The 23,120-nt window shown below is 36.2% G+C and overlaps 1 protein-coding gene across 1 annotated transcript in view; it reads left to right on the top strand.

Annotated features, from left to right (window-relative positions):
- Positions 1–19,842: 19,842 nt before the first annotated feature.
- LOC141527647 (uncharacterized) overlaps positions 19,843–23,120 on the top strand; it is a 144,061-nt gene continuing 140,783 nt past the window's right edge. The window contains exon 1 of the mRNA XM_074243216.1: positions 19,843–20,036. Coding sequence (XP_074099317.1) covers positions 19,843–20,036 — 194 coding nt within the window. The remainder of the gene's footprint in view (positions 20,037–23,120) is intronic.

Below are 23,120 nucleotides of genomic sequence, written 5' to 3'. Positions count from 1 at the left end.
ACGACATATGTATTTTAGATTTAAAATTTTTAATTGTAATTGAGTTTTCGCGGATAAATAAATATACAGAGGGATTCGAAATAATTGGGGAATGTAAAGGACCAGAGGATATCGAGACAAAAAGAATGATTCGGGTGACAAATGACAACCATGTATGAATGTATAACAATACCAGAGCTAACACCCTCTGTTAACCCTCGGAGACGCACTCGATCTCCCTTTTGCTGCTACAATTAAAATACTTTTTTTTTTTTTATCAAATCATAAATCGTGAAAGTCGTAAAAAGAATATCTATTTTAAAATTGGATAAGAAAAAAAAAATTAATCAATAACGCGAGAGAAATATTAATTATTTACCACGAAAATTTAACCCCGAGTCTTTCATCACACCGCGGATAAATTGTGCATATTCTAGCGGCGTAATTTATACAGAAATAGAAAAATAAAAGGCAGAGTTGGCCCATAAAAGAAAAACTTTTTCGAGGACTTTCACGGGAGCTCTTGTTGTTGTTCTTGTACCTCGTGTGTATATAAATAAATAATATAAGTGTAAGTAAGTATAAGCCGGGACTTAGCCACGTGGCTCACACATAGCAAAACGGGACGCGTTCGGCAAATCATTTCCGGTAGCCGTCGAGCCTTAGCACGCGCGGAGCGTGCTTCGAATTTATGACATCGCTCTAGCCACTGGTGCAAGTCTTTTCGCACTAGTGACTCGCGATTTATCGTCTAACATACCGATGCTGCTGATCTCGATATCTTTATAAAATTAATTTAATTTTTATTTATTATTATCATAAATATTGAGACACATTGCGCGAGACTATTATGGAGCGAGACGTCAACGGCAGAAAAGCAGCTAAATATTTATATATTTTTCTGGGAGATAGAATGCCGGATTTATTTTATTTAATTTACCAAACATCGGATTGGGATTGGGATTATTTTACCTCCTCGAAATAATAATATAATATTGAAGGTAGAACGAATTTATAAAATAATAATGATAATAATAAAAATAATAATAATAACAACAACAAATGGTAGAAAATAGACCGTGTACAAGGGGGATTATTATTGGCGATGAGGAAGAGAGCCTACCGCGTTGTCGACAACACTTGATTTCCAGTAGGCTGAACACTCGTGCGTATATTATGATTGTCGAATCGATACGAGCCGCCGGCTCCGGTCAGGTAAGCCGAGAAGCTGATGCGCGGTGGCGTACGAAATAAACCCGTGAAAAAGAAGAAGATAAAAGAGTTGTGTATGCTCACACTAGCGGACTGGTGTTGTAGTTGTTGTTGTTGTTGCTGTTGTTGTTGCTGCTGCTGCTGCTGCTGCTGCTGCTGTTGTTGCTGCTGCTGCTATACACATTTATACTCGAGGTGAAATCCTCACGTGCAGGGGAGAAAGATGCTGTTTTATAAAGAGAAAGATAGCGAGGGAGCCGAGGAGGAAAAAGAGGAAAAAAAGGAATTCCTGCAGCCGCCTCAATGTGAAAGATTGTAGGGGCCCTACTTGAGCTTCTTCTTGTTCTTGTTCTTGTTCGGTGGCTCAGGAGTTGGCTAAAGAAGAGACTCTTCTTCTTGTTGGTCGCTTCCTCGCCCGGTAAGATGGTGATAGTGATGGTGGTGGATCAACCCACCAGCAGAAAGCAGAAAGAGACACTGCCAGTTAGCCAGCTAGCCAGCGCCCCCTCCAAACACATAACACATAACAGAAGAAGAAGAGTTTGAGTATATATGGTTGATCGCGTGTTTTGAACACGAGGAGCCTTCTTCATCGTGTATCGCGTGACGGCGCGGGACGCCTCAGGTCGGGGTGTGTCGGCCACACTCGCGCACACTTTGCAAGAAGAATATTCGAGCAATCGAGAGAGGCACATTTAGCCATGTGTACACGCGGATATGATAGGATAAATCCCACGCCATATTCTCCTCTTATTTACGCGTCTCTTCTCCTTGTTCTTATTCTTTTTTAGGAAAGCTTTTTATACCCTCCTCACACACACACACTCCTTCCCTTATTGAAGAATCATCCACACTGGGAGCTGGCTGACTGGCTCTCAGAAACACACACACACACACACACACACACACACACACAGAGAGAGAGAGACAAATAGCCATTATAAATATACATATACATAACCGCGACAAATTTTTTTCGCCTCACTTAAATTATTCGCCCTGATATCAATATTTAATGCTTCACTGATTTTTTTATACGACTTGTACAAAGTAATTTATGTGAATTTGAACAGCGACGTAGAGATATCACGGAACGAGTTTTATGAGCAGGGCTTTATTATTAAAAAAGATATTGAGAGAAGAGAAGAGAGTATATAGTAGCACGGAGCATGATGCCGGTGGAGAGGGACATTCTCGAGATTAAAATTGAAATCCTCTTCTCTGACTCCCTTTACCCTCTGCTGGTTCTGCTTCTGCTTCAGCTTCTGCTATTCCCTGGCTTTGCTGTACACTGCTACACTACTTTACTTTCTATTCAGTACTCTCTCCTTATCCGTCCTCCACCCGAGACTTATATATCCGAAGGATCATACGACTTGGTCTATAATCTTTATTTTCCCCCCAGCCACCCTTCGACATTACCATCACCCATCGTTCAACGTGAGCGATCAGCGGGGAAGGAAAGAGAGCAGTGGATAGATATGCTACCTATAGAACAACCGACCGTTCATCGGGAGATATTGTCAAACCTCGAAAACCCGTGTGCTTCCATTGGATAAGAGAGTCTTTCTCTTGCTCTTTTTCTCAAACTTCTACTTCTTTCTCAGTCCGAGTGTCTATGTGTGTGTCTCTGCATGTATACTTGGCATTTTGCTTTGTCCGCTGGTACAATGCCCCGCCGACGGAAAAGAATATAAGAAGCAGCATAAGAATTACTTGGGTTGGATTTTCAATCGAAATGGCAGACAAGACAAACGATGAACTTGGCCCGTCTTCGGCGTACCAACCACGCCGGTTAGCCTACACAATTCCAAACCCGAACATTTATATCTCATGTCCTTTCTTCCAGCATTCTCCTTCTTTTGCTCCTCTTGCTCCACCAGAAACAGAAACAGAAACAGAAACAGAAGCTCCTGTTTAAACTCCAACTAGTACTCGCTTCAACGATTATTACTACCGATCACCATTCTTTACATCTTTTTAGCATCTTTTCCATCAGACAACGTCTCGTCGGGCCCGAAATTCAACTGTCATTTCGGATAACTATTTACAGGGACTCGAGATGCAAATTTTGCATTCATCCTCATTCTCCGGTCAGTTGTTCTTGTAGCTGTTTTGATGTTTGACTTACAGGGCGGTCCACCCTCATTAGATGCCCCTACAATTCCAAAGGCTTCTTTCCAAGTCACTTTATTTCATTTGTGTCTTTCTCTATTCTACTCGCTCATTCTCATTCTTGTTCTTGTTCTTCGATTTGTGAGCCTTCATTATACAACTAACAAAACACAAAATTACTTGTTTACCAAATTAATCACGTGCTAAAATGGTTATTCTGCAATGCCCGATCAGATGAAATGCATGTATTCTTCTAAATGACTGGAGTTTTTTGTTACCAACAAAAATGCTTGGTCATGGCGCCGTCCACGGTTTATTAAATTTCGCATTTACTGTACCTTCCACGAGCAGTTAAATATGGAGAACAAATAGTCTACATACTCTCATCCGTTACTGTCGAATCTTCTTTACATCCCAATAATCACGAGTGTGCACGGCAAAATAGCAAACCGACATTCCAGGTATTTGAACGCCGCGCATAACAGCGTTTGCGGGAAACAGCTCACTGATTGACGATAAAATTTCCCGAGGATTTCCGAGTATTACTTTACACGCAGCAAACAGAGGGAAGTAAAGGGAAGAGATGAATACAGTATAGAGAGTCAATTTCTATGGAATACTGCCGGAAAGCAGAGAGAGAGAGAGAGAGAGAGAGAGAGAGAGAGAGAGAGAGAGAGATGCCTGAGGGATCATATGTACGCACTCATTACCGCAGTTGGATTTATAGATTACAATACGTATGTATGGAATAAAAGTACATCAAACTATGGTTGTACACGTTGTTGCGGTTAGATTTGATGTGTACCAAGTTTATTAACCGCACTCAAAGCCCCACGGGATATGTCTGTCGTGGTTTTATATATTCGACCTTTTCCATGTAATTACACACTGATATATCGCATTGTCAATTTGGCTTGTCACGAAATTTCATTCGACGTACACATAGTTATGGCTACAGCTTAGATATCTTCAAGTAATACACGTGCGTATGTGCTCCTACATCCTACATGTGATAGTGCGACGCTTCTAACCACGTCTCGCGTCATAATAATCGAGTTTGTCAAATCGCCAAGGGGGATTGCGCTGCTTCGTTACCGCATTATATTCATCTTGCATCTTCCGGAGCCACCGTATCATATCCATACCCTTATCCGTATCTATATCTACTGAATATAACTATATAGGAGTCATGCTTCCGTAATGTCTAATAACATAAATTTTTCTAACCACATGTGGTCTAGGTCGGAGATAAAAGTGACTCATCGTCACAAATCTTATGCTTGATGATAACCTGATGGGATTTCTAAATTTAAACTTCGGTATTTCGATTACAGAAAAAAAATTCTTCATTTTTTTTTATTAAAGACAATTTTTTCTTGATCAAAAATTTCAATTTTATTAAAGATTAATTTTTGCAAAGTTTACTTTACATCCAGCTACGTTTATCGAACGTGTGACAAGTCTGTGCTATAAAGTCTTAGTTACCTTGTAAAATATTATTCCTAAGCATACAAGTACGCGAGAACAAAGTGACTTTGAGTTTTATAAAAATAAGAAACCACGAAGCATTCTTTGGTGTTTTGGTCCAGAGTCCAGCGCCCGGTGCTTTGACGGTGTTGGTTGAAGGTCCGTGATTTCGTCCAATGAGCACGTCTCAATATTTGAGAAGATAATCGGCTTAGAGGGGTTTGCCGGCGATGACGATGACGGAGACGACAACATCGCCGACGATCCCAGAACGGCAGAGGTGAAGATGAAGATGCGAGAAAAGTTCGTATGGATAGGTATAGGTGGGAGGTGTGTGTAAATACTTACATACACATACACACTCATGGGATGAGATCGGGTTGGTTGCGTTCTGCGAACGTGACGTGAACGGGTTCCGGGATATCTTGTGGGACTATGGCGCGATTACGAGGCAGTAACAACGTCGTATCAAACTGCTGAAAGGAAACATGGGATTTCAATTACAACCACCGACCATTTCATCAAATCGAGATGACTGAACGGCTTGTCCACTTTGGTACTTTTCAACGTGGCTTGTCCGCCAACCGGTGGCTTTTTCGGGGACCCATAATCGAAAAAAACAAGAAAAAATAAATAAATATTATATTTATGTGGATAAAATAAAACAAATACTTTAGTGGGCTGGTGATAAGCCTCAAAAAGCTTTTTTGATACTGTATGAATAATTTTGAATAAAAAATTCATTATTCAGCGCATGCAATTTTGTTAAATATATTTTTTAACGCTTTTGTTATTGCGATTGCATCACTGCACATATTTAAAGGTGAATTTTTTATTTGTGATTAAATTTGAAAGTTTATATTGTAGGCAGTGTCGTTGATCCTAAATACTGGGTGGAAATAATTGGGGTTTCCGGGAATATTTGGCGAATAGATTCGAAGGACCATCCGGAATTAATTATATTTTGTTTTTTTAATTTTTTTTTTTATTGATATTTATAAGGATAAGAATAAGATGAATTAAATGTACTTTGTTTGGTTTGATCGGTGGGGGTTTTTCAATACCCCGGGTAATTACTTGTTTCCATGTGGGTCTTGCGTGAATATCGCTTAGGCGTTCTCGAATAAGAATGAAAAAAGGCCGCGAAAAAGGTATAGCAAGGATAATAAGAGTAAAAGGAGGTTGAGGATGAGAGAAATATCCCCTTGGAGCATATACATAGCATCTCATGGATATAACGGCCGTCGACAAACTGGTTCTCGCTGACTACTTCTGTATCTAAGAAACATTCACTATAAATCGTGTGAATGTTATTCAATTAAGATGCAAGCTTGCTAGCCAATAGCCAATATTAATAAAATATTTAAATAGACGAAAACAAGAGTCGGCTAAATAAACATATAATTGCTGAATAACCGGGTATTAAACTTGTTGGTAAATTGCAATAAAATAAATAAAAGATAAACAAGTAGTCTCATTTTACAAAACATTATTTTTAAAATTATTATTATAATTTATATTATATGACCAACTGAATAATAATTATTATTATTATAGCCTGAATTATTAGATACATAAACGTTATGTTATGAATAATTATGACTGGATCCCCGAAAATCATTTAGGCGTTTTATTTTTTTAATAATTTTATTTTATTTGCGAGAAACAAACGGTAATGACTGGAAGGTTTTTATATTTCGGGATATATTATACGAGGGACAAGTTTGAATTTAAAGTTAGGACAAGTGGACAGATTATTCCTATCTCACATGGTATTCCCGAGAAATGGACAGTCAGTGTGTGGGTGTGTGTGTGTGTGTGTGTGTGTGTGTGTGTGTGTGTGTGTGTGTGTGTGTGTGTGTGTGTGTGTGTGTGTGTGTGTGTGTGTGAGTGTGTACAGCAGGGTGAGCAGTCATAAAAAAGTTAGAGACAGGAAAAAGGTGAATGTCCTTTACTTATAGCCTGTATAATATGTACAGTGTGTGTGTGTGTGTGTGTGTGTGTGTGTGTGGGGGGGGGGGGTATAGTTGGACCCGTGTGGAACAAAATGTTAATCGCAGTAACGCGTTGGATAATTATTCAGATATTTTCTTAAGCAAAAGTTCTTAAGAAAGAGAGATAGAGAAAATAAAAGGAATGAGAAGAAGAATGTCTGGAAGTATCTAGATACCTTTAATGGGGCAAGCTTTCAGCCGTTATCTTAGCAAGGCTCACGCGGGCTTTTACCAGTGTCTTCCCTCGTCCAGATAAAGTACACTTGGTCACTTTCAATATCATTAACGTTTATCGGCAAGATACTTTCGACCTTTTTTACGATATTTCATTTATTATTTTATTATAAAATATTTTTAAATCTTTTTAGATTTATTTGTTGTTATAAGTTATAAGCGTGTACGATCCCATTACGGAGCATAATACCTTCTATTCATTTAATTATTCCCACGTAATTGCGGAGATAAAATAGTGCATGTATCTTTTATCTGAATTGAATCAGCAGGTTGGCATTGTGGTAGTTTTTACAATTGTTTGCTTTATTTTTCTCGGGTTTGTTTTTGTTTTTATTTTTACTGTTTATTTATTTTTTTCCATTAACGTTTCGATTGCGGAGCGCGAGAGCTCGCATGTTTCACTTTAGGTCTTCGTTCTTGATTGACCACTGTGACTTTGGACATTTCGATACAGAGGAAAGGAGAAAAAAATAAAATAAATAAAATGTGAAGATCGAAAGCGTATCACCGAACCGGATAATTGGCCCGTCTGTTACTATCGAGGAGAAACGAGGACGACAAGAACATCACGACAGGGCCAAACGACGTCGCAATGCAGAGATTTTTGGGTTTTCGCTACGATTATTAACACCGCCATTCATAACTATTCTGTCCAATAACTCTAATTTTTAATTTTTGCCATTTACTGCTGTCAATAATTTCAATAATTAATTTCAAATATTATTAAACATATAGAACATCTTTACAGTGCAATTTAACAAAAGTCATTATTTATTAAAGTAAAATTTAATTTAAAATCATTCACATATTTTTTTTTTCAAATTTATTTCCCGGATCTGTTTGATTAAAAAAAAAAAAAAAAAAAAAAAAAATTAGCTTATTAAAACGGGTTGGGTATATTATCACTTAACTGATGAATTTGTTATATATTTTATAGTTATTTGCTTTTTGAAAATTTATTTAATGTATTTGTATTACCCGCATGATATGTCTATCTTCTTTATGCGACATATGTGTATGTTTATAGTGTATAAAGTTAAGTGGAATATATATTTATATTTATAGGCATGTATATATATAATACTATTTAGAAAACACAACTAAATTGAGGCTGGACGATCAAATCGGAGTGATGCGTGTGTTTTAAAAAAACATCTGATCGACTGGGATCATTCGACGACCTACCATTTGGACCAAGTTACCAAAATTAGTTTACATGGCCATTACCAGAGATAGCATCTAGAATTTATTAAGGACTCTCTCAGGTCTCCTCAGCCTTTCCTGGGGTCTCGACTATCCTCTCCATCTTTCTCTCTTGAGTTGTTCTCTTTCGTACTGCTGACTCCTATATGTCACACGGTGGTGGCTCGAAAAGAGCACATACTTTGCCGAGGCAAATATAAGAGAAAAGAACAAGAATATAAGACGTATAAGAGTATACGAACGGGTATTCGATGATTGCAGCATCTCTCGCGTGGTATTCACCAACTAACCGGTTCAGGTTCCGGCCCACGTTCTTCAGAATCCCCCGCCTCTGTGTCTTTGTCGGAAACGATCAACGATTGAATACAACAAAAATTTATAAAAAACCAACAAAAATACATATAAATACGTATCATTGATTATGTGACCGCAATATTTCGGGAATCGTTAAGAAATCACTTTTGTGTTCATTGTTAAAATTATTTTTTCTTCTCGCTTAATATATACACAATAACTTTGCATGATAATGATTACCACCGGGGTCTCTGATTCATTCGAATTTTTTTCCACTGACTTTATGGTTCATGGAATTATTTATTGAATAATACATATGCCAAATAATTCGCTGTCTGGTGGAATAAATTAAAAATAATAAAACAATAATTATCTCTGGTGATTCACGGGGAATTAACTTTACTGGTCATTCGGTTGAAATTTAACGAGATGTTAAAAAAAGGTTGTAAATTTTTATTGACTCAATTTCAAAGAACCGCGACAAATTACACAGTCAATTTTTATACTTTTGATTTTGTAGTCTGGAATTTTATAGACTAATTATTTTTATGTGATTCTTTTTCTATTGAAGAATCCTTAAAACTTTTATTTACAAAGAACAAAATTTACTTTTCTGTATAAATTAATGGGTCAACACTGTAAGTATCGATTATTGATTCAAGCAAAAAAAAATATTTGATATGTAATACTTTAACATTTGGCCAACAAAACCTATCAAGTTTCAGAAACAACCAATTTATTCAATCTTCAAAAGTCGGATATTGTATTAATTAACTTGAAATTAAATTCAGTTAATTTATCTGTAACTAAAAAGTAATTACTATTGAAGTAGAAGTACTGAGAATATTTGTAAGTAATTTAATTCAAAGTCAAAGAACGTTTGGCTCTAATTGTTCGGTTCAATCGCAAATAGGTTTTTCGTTAAACATTATTATATCGAATAGTTTCGATGTCAATACGAATGAAAACTCAGAGATAGACAATGGTATACGTCCAGTGCGTAAATTGAGTAGCTGGATGCAACGGGATGGATCGGATTTCACGAAATTCGCAACCATTGGAGTTTTCTACGTGCCAGTGGTACGGCGACGAGAATCTAGAATCTCAAGAAACCTTTCCAGCCCTAGCGAAGCATTACAAAACAGTTGGAAACAGTGAAACCCCTAGTGCGCACGTCTCAAAATTACTTTCGAGAAACTGGAGAATTCAACGCTTTCTAACACATACTAAATAAACACACACATATATATATTAAATGTTGAATGTATAGAGCAGAGAGGATATAATACCAAGCAGAACTAGGTGGTACCTCTGGTTGAAGTATTGATTTATTTAGTAATCACCAATACCTATTACCTTATCCATTAGTATACAATTACTGGGAATTAATTGAAATTAAATTAAATTCACCGACTAGCTGTTAATTGAATATTTTTGTTGAATCTTATTATTACCAGCGCAGATGTTAATTTGTATTTAAATTTAAATATACGGTAAAACTTTTTTTTTATTCATTTGGATCTTAGTTTTCGAAGAAAAGTCTTTACTCGGGCATTATTATTTCATGGTAGACATATATATGTGTGTATTTTTTTTTTCTCCGAAAATGTTCTTAAGTTTCTTAGGAATAAGAAATAAGGGATGGGAAGGGAAGGATTGTAAGAAAAAAGGAAAATAAACCCCGTATAAGAATAAAAGAATTCTGGAATAGAAGTTTTGTTCGAAAAGAAGAAACGAACGAACCGGATCGAGGGTAAAAATGTGCACACCGTCAGTGTCTGAGGCTCCCAACATTTTTCGTATTCATGGAATAGCGATTGCTTCCGTGCAAAAGGCTCCCCGCAAGTTTAACCTTCCCCTTGCCGGGAATACGCTAATTTTACGAGTCTTCCAGCCACTCGCCACCACCACTAATGCAATCCAGACTCAACAACTTGCATTTTCTATTTTTCTTTCGTTTAGTCTTCACTCCCTTTACTTTTACTTTTACATTTGTTTTTTTGCCCTTATTTTTTTACTCAATCGGCGACCAGACGCTGACGCTGAAGCTTCTTATTTATTTAAATACATTCGGGCTCTACTTTTCCCAATGATTTTACGCGAATGGGCTGTTATTTATTGCAGAAGTTACTCAAGAAGTGATTTGGCAATAAATTTAAAAAAAAAATCTAAAAATTACATGAATTTTAATTAGCTTTTCTGATAAAAGAGTAAATTTTATTTTTTAATCCTACACACGAATCAATGGACGTTTATTATAACTTTTATTTGGTAAATTCAACAGGTAAAAAATAATAAAAACAAAAACACATCGTATAAATATATAAACTAAAATTACTTACAAAAACGATTATCTCTGGGGTTTGTTTTTATTATTTTTATTTTTATTTTATTACAATGGTATCATTTGCAGTAAGTATATTTTTGAGAGGAAATTTTTGTCCGCGAAAAGAAGAGCAGTGTGGTGGTGTGTGCGCCCATAAGCTGAATAAAACTGTATCTGTAGCTAGCGGATAAGAATGAGAAGATAGAGAAGAGAGAAAGAAGGAGGAGAGAAAAAAAGCAAGTTGAATAAGCAGAAAAACTATTTGCAAAGTTTCCACAATTTAGTTTTGTATTTTCACAATGACAATACGTAAAAAGTACCATTATGAGCCACCTAACGTTTGTAAACACTGTGTACATTTACAAGAGCACATAAAAGTTAAGTCGGTGTACAAGTGTGTGTGTGAGGATACGAAAATGGGAATGAGATAAAAACCGGGGCCAGGGAGGGCTCGAATCGGGGGAGTGATGCAAAAGATGAAGAGGGTTTGGTAGAGGTGCTGGAAAATTGCCACTGAGTGAGAGAAAGTTGGGGCACAATTGGAGGATGAGTATCGGTCGTTCTCGGCGTAGACTTGAGTAGAGGACAAGGACGAGTAGAGGGTGAACTACTACTAGTCTCTTTGCTAACTTAGCTTTTTAAAACAGTGAAAGTCATTTAAAGTTTGCGCCAGCACCCGTGTCACCTTTCTCATTTTCTTGAACCTCCTCGGCAGTTCTTTCTTTCACGACCTGCCCTCTGGCACTGAGGCAGTTATCTTGATATTCGATCTACTTTTTTTCACCTCTCAATTTCAGCATCCTACACAGTCAATTCATGGCAGTTTTATTCTTCCAACAGAATATCTTGTGGAATTTTTTATTTAAACACCATCTCAATTTACAAACCAATTCAGATATAAATCTTATCTCTTGTTTGTTTCATTATTTTTTTAATTATTTACCCAAAAACTGTGTAGGTGCTCTAACCCGAAAAAATAAATAGCCTCTTTTTAAAATTTATTTATCATTCCCCTTTCATCATAAATAACGAATAATTTTAATTATTTGAGAGCCAATAAAAAATTATTCCACGTAATAACCGTGGAATAATTTTTCACTTGGAAAAGACCGATTTAAATATGATATATATCCACGAGCAGTAGCAACAATAGAAACATAAATGGAAAGCTTTAAAATATACGGGGTATATATTGCATTGAAATCCTTTGAACACACGTGTCAAAAGAATTGGCTGTATCGTTTACAAGAGAGCAACGATGGATCAGTACGTCTATACATTTGTAGATATATTGAGTATACCCGGGTACTTACATCGAGTTTTGCTCTCATTCTCCTGCTCCCTATACTAGTCGCTATCAGCTACTCAACGTGCGTGTAACCATGAGTTGTATCGTGGTGCTTGTGAACATTACCATAGAGGGACCAGTTCAAACAGACGTAGACTGATGTATGCGCGGTTCGTCAACGCATTCGAATTTCGTATTCAAATGACGCGTCTCTGTCTCAACTACAAGTTCAGATCCTCCTAGCTCTGGCTCCTGCTATTGGCTGTGTCGATGTGTATACATCCTGTAAATTCTGGAGCCCCTTTCCCATAACATACGAGCATCCAAATCCACTCACTTGCATCTAAATCCAACATACATCCATGCTTTGCGATAAAACTTTGCGATCTTATTTTGCTGCACATTATTCATCTTCATCCTTATCTTCAGAGTAAGCCAACTTCGATTGGCTCTTCATTTTTAAGGATTACAATTATCAAGAGATGACACAGTACAGATTGATCGAGAATTCAATTCGATTGACGATCGATCTTCTCTGCAGCATAAAAATGAATAAATAATCTGTTTTTGCTAAAGCCTCTTACCAATCAAATTGATCTTGTAAGAATAAGCACATGTTTAAAGCCATTGTCTGGCAATACAACCACTTGATAGCTGATCGTCGTGAATCCACCCACGATAAGGACGTCACATCTAAATATCACGCCAGTAATAGACATTTAAGCACAGAGAGGTTGACGTTGCATTTGACGTCCATAAGAGCATTTTCTTGTCTTGAGTTTGCATAGGTACACACATACATCCATACATATGAACGTCATATGCGCTCGCAGACGTGAGGCACTCTCGGAGCAGGTAAATCGTAGGAGCATCACACTTGCTTGAGCCCTTTGTTGTTGACTTTGCAGTATTCTCACCTCTGTATACGCATTGACGATCAAAATCAACATGCGTGAGTTCGCCTTGCGTTAACATACACATCCATTTATGCAGTTATGTGTGTATGCAGTATGTATATGAGAAGCCAGCACAGGAATACTCTTATCGCACAACCATCAAGATATACCTTCTGCAGCCTCGGTGATTTAATCGAGGCAGGGCAGATTGATCGTATGCTAACCCATTGCACTACCCTATACTATGTAGATCCGATAACTTTAGCTGCTATATCTCTTCTTATTCTTATTTTACTTTTTATTTTTCGTCATCTTGTTCTTGAGACGCGTCTCTTGGAGACTTAAAACGCAGTTACTCAGCTACTGCGTTTATATTCCCTCATACAAAAGTTCACCACAAGCTATACAGCCTCTGTATTCTTCTTCTTTAGCATATTTTTCAACATTCCACGTTATTTAAAGTTTACCAGGATTTTGAATAAAATAATGGGAGAAATTTAGTGCTGGAGAAAACTGAGAAAACGGATGATAGAAAATAAAAAGTGAGCCAATAATTTATGAGTTTAAAATTAGGTTGATGTGAATGATTAATTGCCGGGAAATATATTTTCGTAAAAGTCCCTGTTGAAAGGATGTTATTTTTATAGTGCATTGTATTTCTCCATTCTCGACTCTTTTCTCGCAAACTTTGTAAAAGTTTAAAGAAAACTTTTTCAGAAAAATTCATGTCGACTTGCTCAACAGCAGAGATCTATCGCCAGGATCTATATATGTATATATTAAATATAAGTTTATATGTAATACATATTCTTTTGGGGCATTGAGAGTGAGTCCTTTTGTGGATGTGGATGTACGAGTTCTTTTCGCCATTACCAGCGATGGATTTTTGAAAACGAGTACGGATGGAAGAAAGGGGAAGCTTTAAAATTTTTTTGAATTGCATTTCAAAGTTTTCTGTAAACTTCATACTATTTTATTTAACTTTTAAAACTTTGTTTAGCATAAAAATAAACCGGTGTAATAAAAGCATAACACGGGTTTTAAGTAATAGATTGTATAATTTATATAATGGGCGCATCCTTGCCCGGAGTCGATGGGGTTGTCTCTGGCCATCGGCAAGATTATATTGTGAAGCACTGGAGTATGCTGGCGTTTGTGTGACTAGACTAGACTCGACTAGACTAGACCAGATAGTAGATATATAGACGATATAATTCGAACGCCCGTCCTCTATAGAGCAGTGAGTCAGACGGCGGTGAGGATGCGAAAGCCCCGGGAGTTTCGCACGCGACCCCTTTAAGCAGAAACCGAAATTCATTGAAACTGGTGGTGGTGGTTCCTCCCCTTTGTACCCTCGGTGACTAGATCCGCGTGCCAAGAATATTCATGATGGTTTAGTGAATATTGAGATTTACCAGTGCGGCATTTCTACCCCTGACAATCATCTTGGGTAAACGGACCATTTCAACTCACTCAGGATTTCCTATCACATCCACCATCACGCTAACGAATCTATTTATTATTATTTATATTACTACATTTTATTATTTTGTCCCTCGTTAACCCACAGCCTGGTTAAATAATACTTTATTTATGAAATTTATAAAATTCCAGTCACTTTTTGGGAATTTTATACTTTTTATTGGGAATTGATTAATGATATCCCTCCCTAATTTTCTTGAAATCTAATGTGATACTTTATTTTTATTTATAGGATTTTAGTTCTGCTCGACATTCTGCTACTTTATTTTGAAAAGAAAATTTGATAAAGCCGGTGAAAAAATTTCTGATGTGAGAAAATTTTTTTACAAGAGAATATAAAGAAGTTAAGTAGCTTGTATTTGTACAAAACTGAATTAACGCAAAACTCAACATTAATTGACTCGCTAATAAAGATATGTCCTCAAAAAATAGCTCGTTCACTTGAAATTTAAATGAATGTGGTAAATAGTAGTAAAGTACATTAGGAAAAGGAAAATGGAATAAAAAAAGACTTTTTTCATCCATTTGAAAAGATATAATTCAAGTTTATACCGGTGGAAGATAAACGGTCTGGATTGATTCAGATGGTTAGCGAACTGAGAAGGCGAGTAGAACGTGAGTAGTGTAAAAGAGAAGAGAACAAGTGTGGAAGATGGGGAGTTGAGTAAAAAGGGAGTTAGATGAATACCCTGCCCTCTAAAAATGTGAGTATGAATGTGGTGGTGAGTCTGTCTGTGAAAAGTATGAAGGAGTGAAGCTGAAGACGAAAAAGAGAGTGATAGTGATAAGGCCTGGTGTTATGTGGCGGTAAAGGTATACCAGTGCTAATGAGGAAGATGGAAATAGGTCTGGTCTGCCTTAATACATGGACAAATATATAAATATAGGTAGATCGTAATATTCACGTGTATATAGATATAGATTGAGAGAGTTATAAAGTTTCCGCGGAGTAGTGGACGATTCGCGGCGCAGTGGTTATGATTATCCATATTTCGAGTCGTTGGACCGCACAGAGGGGTCGCTTGGGTTCATTACGGTAATCTACCCTTCCTGGCTAACGCATCGCTGGTAATGTATAATCGCATCGGGGCTTCTCTCCCTTTCTTCCTTCCTCGGTCTCTCACTCGCTCTCGGTAATTTACTCACTCTACTCGCTCGCACTCTCAACTCATCTAGCGCGATATTACGCCGGTAACCGGACCGGTAAGTCATCGAGATAATTATTATTACAGAATCGATTCAATCTACTGCCATGCGGAACAAAAAGGAAATGAACTATACGTACAAGTATGAGTATAATTCTCCTGTTATTTATCTACACACAGCTGTTTAAGGATATCTCTAATAAACTTTAAGTATAACATTTATTATACACACTATCGTCTTTTTATTCCTTTGTGTAATACATCCGAATATAATACGAGCAACAAGAAAGGATTTCCCATTAACCACCAACTTTTGATAAATGCTCGCTATTTAATTAAATATATTAATAATTCTGAATAAATCATTAGCATTTGCTGCAGTATTATTTTATACGCCCCCCACACCCTTCTCCCTTCCTTTGTATCGGCAAAATAAAAATTATTTGGTCTTTTTAATAGTGGAAATAAAACAGATGTTGAATTAAAATTAATGTTTGCTATTTCTGTCGGGTTATACATACCCCGTTTAATGATAGGCTGTATTTATTGAAAATAAGTTCGCAAACTTTTGTTAATCCAACTCTAACTCTAACTTGCTAAGCAGAAGAATAAAATTAGACAACAACTTTTTTTCGAGAGGCTATAGCTATGTTTTTTATGAAGTTGATAATTTTTTTTTTTAACTATTAAGATTTTAAATTAAGTTTGATATTTTTAGAATTAAACAGAATGATTTAATCTAATTTTTTTTTAATTTAATATAAATCTAACTTGAATTATTACAAGATAATATTATCGAGGTGTCGACTAATTCTGATATTTTCCAACAATTTCTCGAGTTATTTTATCGGCGAATATTTTTTTCGAAAGTTGAATAAATTGCGTGGTATAAATAAAAAATGTGAGATGATTATGACTAAAGGCTCGAATCGACGGTCAATTAATTTATTGTTAGTTATGGTTCATAAAGTTTTAAATTACCAGGTACGTGAGAATTTATTTATAGTGTGTGTGCATCGGTTGTTTATTGGTGGTTAGTTGAAAGATAAAAAAAAAAGTAATGACGGTGAAAATGAACGGTACTTGTATGGAGTTTGTGTAAACGTCGATGGATCGTGGCCGAGTAGGATACTCCGGAGATAAGAGCATACATAAACTTTTGAGGAGTAAGAATAAAATTAAAAGGAACAAACAAAATAAGAGGAGAGAAAAGAGAGAAGAGAGGCCGCGGGAATCTCGGCGAATGAGTTGTGCCACCCATGGTGTCCGTTATTGGTGGACATTAAGTCATTATTGATTACCCTCTACTCAGTAACTCTTGGCGAGAGCAGGATCATGATCATGAGTATGATGGAACATAAGCGAGTACCTTCATGATCAGGGCATCCAGCCTTCGATCTGTATTTAAAAATTCTACAAAATAATCCACATACATATGAAGTATGGATGCTATTTAATGCTTTTTTTTTTTTTTTTTAAGCCCTTGCACTTTTTTCAGTTATGCTGGAGGCTCTGTATTGTTGCTGTACTTAAGAGTTTATATTGTCGACCTCCTGCGAAGATATTACGATACAATAACAAATCGTTTTCATTTTCAACATGCCTTTTGACTTGGACGTCATTTAACTTTGATATATATTTACATTATTTTACGGTGTCATCAGGGAGAAAAATTGTTTTTGACGTCTGATTTATTCTTATTGAAGTTTGCCTTTTTTTACAGCTCAATTCTTCTTGAGAGGTCAGTCATGGAAATTTTATACGCTAAAAATTAATTAATTTTAATTAGCCAAGAATTTTAGTATCTGTAGAAATTAACTCGGAACCATTAGCAAAATTAATACTCCCTCCAAAAATTGATCTGAGATAATGATCCTCAAGCTAATTGACTAGCGGTAAATAATTTTCAAATGTAAATAATTTTTTAATTTAGTTATTTGTTAGAACGATTGTTTATTTACGAATTCGTCTAAAATAAACTGCCACGCGTGTTCCTCTGTAAATTTTGTGTAACCTACATACGCGAAATAAATTTCAGTCACTTTTTACCCATTAATTACTGTAGATTGTGGATAAATTATTAATGTTATACCGAGTCCTTGGAGAGTTGATTCAAAATTTATTACAGCCCCGCGGCAATTGATCCAGAAAACACGGTAAAAGTCAGAATCAATATATCTACAAAGGACCTATTGGAAAATTCCTATAAAAATACGTAACCTATTTTTGATTTGGAAACTCGATTTTTGAATAATTAATAAATTCAATGGAGACGAAATTTTAAACAGCAACGAAGTAGCTGAAAATACACCACCTTATAACGCTAAAAGTAGTATTAAAACTTGAGTAATTCGCTACAATAACCAAGATCTACTAATTTATCTTAATATAGTTGATGTACGGCTTTTTCCAATAAAGTCCATTAAAAAGTGATCAAATATTCAAGAAACATGTATCTGTTGAAATTATATAAATGGCGTTTCATCAAGGATCACCAACTGTAATAGCTGATAGTTCAACAACGTCACTCTGAAGTAATTTTAAATATAAAACATGACATAATTATTTAATATTAACTTAGGATCTCGGTAGTAGCTGACATTTTCACAAATGCCAATAACCGATCTCGATATTGCTACAATGCAAAAAAGTAAGTCACTAACCAATAGAGCTTTCAATCATATCATCAGTTGAATTTGCTTCAACAACCATCCAGTAAAATGAAAACACATTATCAATAGAAATGAGAACAATCATTGAGCTTTGAACAAAAATAATTATAACAATAGTAATTTAAATGAATAATTCTCCCTATCGTTGACAATACCCGTAAAAAGAGCATGACGAAAAAGAGATTATATTGTGAAGAGATTTCTGAAGAAAGTAGACAATGGAACGAAATTTAGCAGTGTGAAAAGTATCACTAATAGCACTTGGTCTAGAGTGCGTGAGTAGTCGCTAGAGTGAGTAGTATAGACAAAGACGATGAAGCACACAGCACACACTTGTACATATCCTTTAATAATATATATATATATATATATATATATATAGCTCAACAATGTGCAATTTTCAAAGCAGTTAGTTCATAGGCAGTCCCCGGTATCCCCGCGGTTGTTGTCCATTCACGATCGAGGGTATTAAGCTGTACTTGTTAGTTGGTGGTGGTAGTTCTAGTGGCAGTATATACTAGCATTACTATTACGCATTCAGCGAGATATTGAGGGGTTAGTTTGAATGCGTGAGGCCCTGTTCTGTGCACTACGACCTAGAACTGTTGTATGGTACACAACTAGAGGAGGAAAGATAGGGCAGTTTAGTGTGTGCCAGTAACTAAAGTCAGTAGCAGAGGTTTGGGCATTTGGCTCTATCTGGTCCACTCTGGTCTCGGTTTCACGACCCAAACCATACCGAGAGCCGGAGCTTGACACGGTCAGCTATAAACCACATAAGCCCGTGGATTACCGACTTCTCCTCGCGAGAATATTATACAGCCAGTCTATCAATTAAGTAGCATCTGTGTCGCTTATAATTACACCGAGGAAAATAAAAAAAAGTTTATTTAATTATAATTATAATTATAATTACGCCCACAAGCTGGGTTATCTGTGATACTTAAAAATTTAAAAAGTCCGGGTAGACACTGATAATTCTCAGATGTTGCCAGATGAATACGAATAAGCATGCAACGGCGTGCTGTGTTTTTTATTATTTTTAATTCGTGTTATTCATATTATTTAGTGTTTTTGTTTTTTGGTTTGCTGATTCTGATGTTGGTGCTAGTGATGGTGGTGGTGGTGGTGGTTATTATTTTTATTTGCTGGCTCGCTGGTGAGACCTCAAGGCGAGGGTCCCTTCCAGTTTAGAAAAGACCTGTAACCCCGAGGCTATTAGGGCGGTCCAAGTATTTGAACCTCACACTTCGATTTCGAAGAGAGAGCCGACAGGCACCTGCTCTTTTGTAACTGGGCGGTCCGTAATTACCTGGCCTATGTTTCATCCAACGACTCTTGTGTAGATGTAATCAAAACGAATGATTTGAAAACTCAATTATCCTTTATTACATCTATCGCTTCTATATATCGTCTTGGTCTTAGTCGAGATCTTGCTCTTGCTCTTGCAGTCTCCGTCTACGCCTTACATCCTCCATATTACATATTTATTACTTACATATTGTATCCTTTAATTTCTTATTATCAAAGTGGATATGAACGAAGGGGAAGACCTGGCTATTCTTATTCAGTCCATTAATATTAAATCTGTCGTTAAATTTACAAATACCAATAGAAATGGTAATGCTAAGGCTAATGCTAATGCCATTACAGAGTTGTGTGGATCGCCGGTTGATGGAATTAGAATAGAAGAGAAACCTCAATGTGTGTTGTACGAGCAAACCAAAGCGTAATAATGTAAGCGTAAGTATATCGTCTACATCGCCGGCAATTTTAGATTGCAATTTAACTTGGGATTCTCATTGAACTTGATACAACTAAACAACACACGCTCTATGCCGGGTATATATACATATATGTACCAGCTCATTGGCCTATCTCCGATGAGGCATGTAAAGTTCGCGTGTCTCGAAGAATAGAGATATCGTTCACGGTAACGCGTTGTAAAATCGTCGACTGCATTACCGAGCCGTCTAGGAAGACCGGCTCGATACTTACACACAAGCATCGCCTTTGCTTTATAAGGTGAGTGTCTGCGGCTTGCTGGGGTTTATTATACACAATATGGAATACACGGTGTAAGGTATACGTGTATTCAGTGTCTGCATGAGCAACTATTATTGGATAGAATATATAGTTTCTCGAGGAAAAGAGCGGAAACCGAGCGAGACAAGTGTTGGCTCAAGTTAATTCATTGTAAGAACCAAATACGTGGTTGTTCTTAGGTATAGTTCTATAATATGAGCACTGAGCAAGTTTAGCGTTATATTGTACTGAATTGTACAATTCCCTTAGTTATAGGAGTAAGTAGACGGAACAGGGATAGCACTACAATTAACGTGATACAATGGTAAGGTGGATTATAGGTTTGCATTATTGCTAGGAATAGTTTTTGGGCAGCGGTTTCAAACGTTTTGCTGGAAAATTAGATAGCTGATGATATAATTCTAACCCTACTGTTATTTTCTGTTGCAGATCATTTTTCCAGGGGACTATTTAGTTGTAATACTGCAATTAAGGATTATGTTTATTGGTAAATCAAGTACTAATTTATTCATTTAATTCGAAAATGTTTGTTATTTATGGTTTTACTGTTTTTATGCAAAGCAATAATTTAAAAAAATTTTTTTTCATCTAAATTACCTTTGAAACAAAAAAAAAAATAAATTTATCAATTAATTTAATTAGTTTTTCTCAAAAAAAATTCTAACCTAGTTCAATTAAATTTAGCTAAAATTGAAAACTAGATTGAAGCAAATTCCTCTCCTGGTTTAAAAGATGAATTTTTTTACTTTTATTTTTACAGATTTAGCCAAAGAGCTAGGTTCATTTAGATCAACGAATTTCATTTTATTTTACATGAATTTTTCCCCAATCGATTGCACGATAATTTTTTTCCGTTCTACAATAAAAGCGTTCTCCTTTCACTTAAATAGAGCAAAAAAGATAGAAGCTTTGAAGAGTTATGTGAGTACTGTTCAAATAATCGTGAAAAAACCTGATCCCCAAATACATATATACGGTATAGCTAGTCAAACACAAAAATCTCGTTTGCCCGATCAACCGCTAGATCAGCTTTTTTTTCAGGTACACGGTATACGTTACACACTACACCAGGGTATTCAAAATCTAAATCGTGTATTCCCGAGTAAAGCCGGTGGAAACCTAGATTGCAACCAAACCCATGATTGAACCAAAAATAGCCACAACCCTCAGTGTATAACCGCGACTGGGTTATCAATTTAGCGCGTCATTTCATTATTATTTCGGTAATCATGGTCATGAAATATATGAAAGAACTAAAAATTAAAATTAAAATTAACATAAAAAGAGTGAATAAATAAAAAAATGGCGCTGAAATAAATTTATTGGACAAGCAATATCATGAGACATATATCCTCGTACCACGGCGTCACAATGTTCGCCAAGACACCGAGCGACTCTGTTAAATCATTCGATTTTTATCATATCTCTTTTCTCCTTCTCTCAGTTTATATAGTTTTTTTTTTTTTTTATTTTCTCCCTTTATTTTATTTTGTTGTAAGTTGTAAGCCCGTGCGGGCCAACTCGTAAGCTCTCATGTATGTTATAAATGTTCGACCTCTCTCTTCGAACTCATGACGGGCTGGTCTCTCTTCATGCGCGTTTAACATTTTCATGTATTCGCCACGGTCACAAGGCCCCAGCACATGTTAATACGATGATTTAAAGCTGGATACTAGCTGGAGCGTTCCTCGGTTTTTAGTATCCATCGGCTGCTTTTTTGGCTTTGTAAATACACTTGGTTTGTTATTTCGCGGTCCCCTTTACTTTTCGTTTGATACATGAATAATCTCGTTTCATCAGCTTCTTGATACTTTAAATCAAACCTCCGAGTGTAATGATAAATATATCTGGATCTCCATACAAAAATACCGATACAGATGCATCTATATATATATATATATATATATATATATATATATATATATATATATATATATATATATATATATATATATATATATATATTTATATACAACAACACCAGCAGGAACAGCATCATCGGCTTTGGGATTTGCTGTTACAGATCTCCACTGTGGGTAATCCAAAAAGACAAGGGGGTAAGTGCGTGTTAATTCAATTTCACGGTTTCACAGTTTAACAACCGACACATTAAACTCGATACAAATCGATCAATTGATTTTACTAAGTTAATCGAACGCCTAAATCCACCTTGGACATGACATTCACTAAATATTTTAACGAACCTCGTACATCAAAGATCAAACAATTTAATTATCCTTCTTCGAATAATCCTGCATATTTTGGTACCTTGTAATTCTGGTTTTAATTTATAAAAAATTGTACTTTTTTTTATTTCATTATTATTATTATTATAATTTTTGACAAAAAAAAAAATAAGGATTATTCAACAATCAATAAATCAAATCTGCAGTGCAGGTAAAACTTGCAAGAATCCTTATAAAAATGGAAAAGTCGTGTACTGAGTCCATCAAACTAACAACCGAGGGTAAGCGTGTATGACTGTTTCCCAATTACACCCATTGTGTTTAGTAGTGCTCGAGTTGTACAGGATTTGTTGGGTCTACCGGTTTAGTTTTTGGGTCTCTGTTGAGTCTCTGGCCATTCGGCGTTGGACTGAGGCCGTAAACCGGGTAAACGTCGTATAGTATACGAGTACCGGGTCTCTCATTTGCCGGTGGATTGTGTCGGCACGTTAATGCTCCTTTGGCACGCCACCGACGGAAACTTACCGGTGTGAACGGGACAATGCAACCTTACTCGCCAATTTAAAAAAGAATTTATTTAA

This window comes from Cotesia typhae, unplaced genomic scaffold (assembly GCF_013202065.1).
Source record: "Cotesia typhae breed Kobodo isofemale line unplaced genomic scaffold, CoteBio_Ctyphae contig_4, whole genome shotgun sequence".
Classification (NCBI taxonomy): Eukaryota; Metazoa; Arthropoda; class Insecta; order Hymenoptera; family Braconidae; genus Cotesia; species Cotesia typhae.
Note: the sequence above shows the minus strand (reverse complement) of the source record. Positions and strands in the feature narration are given on the sequence as shown.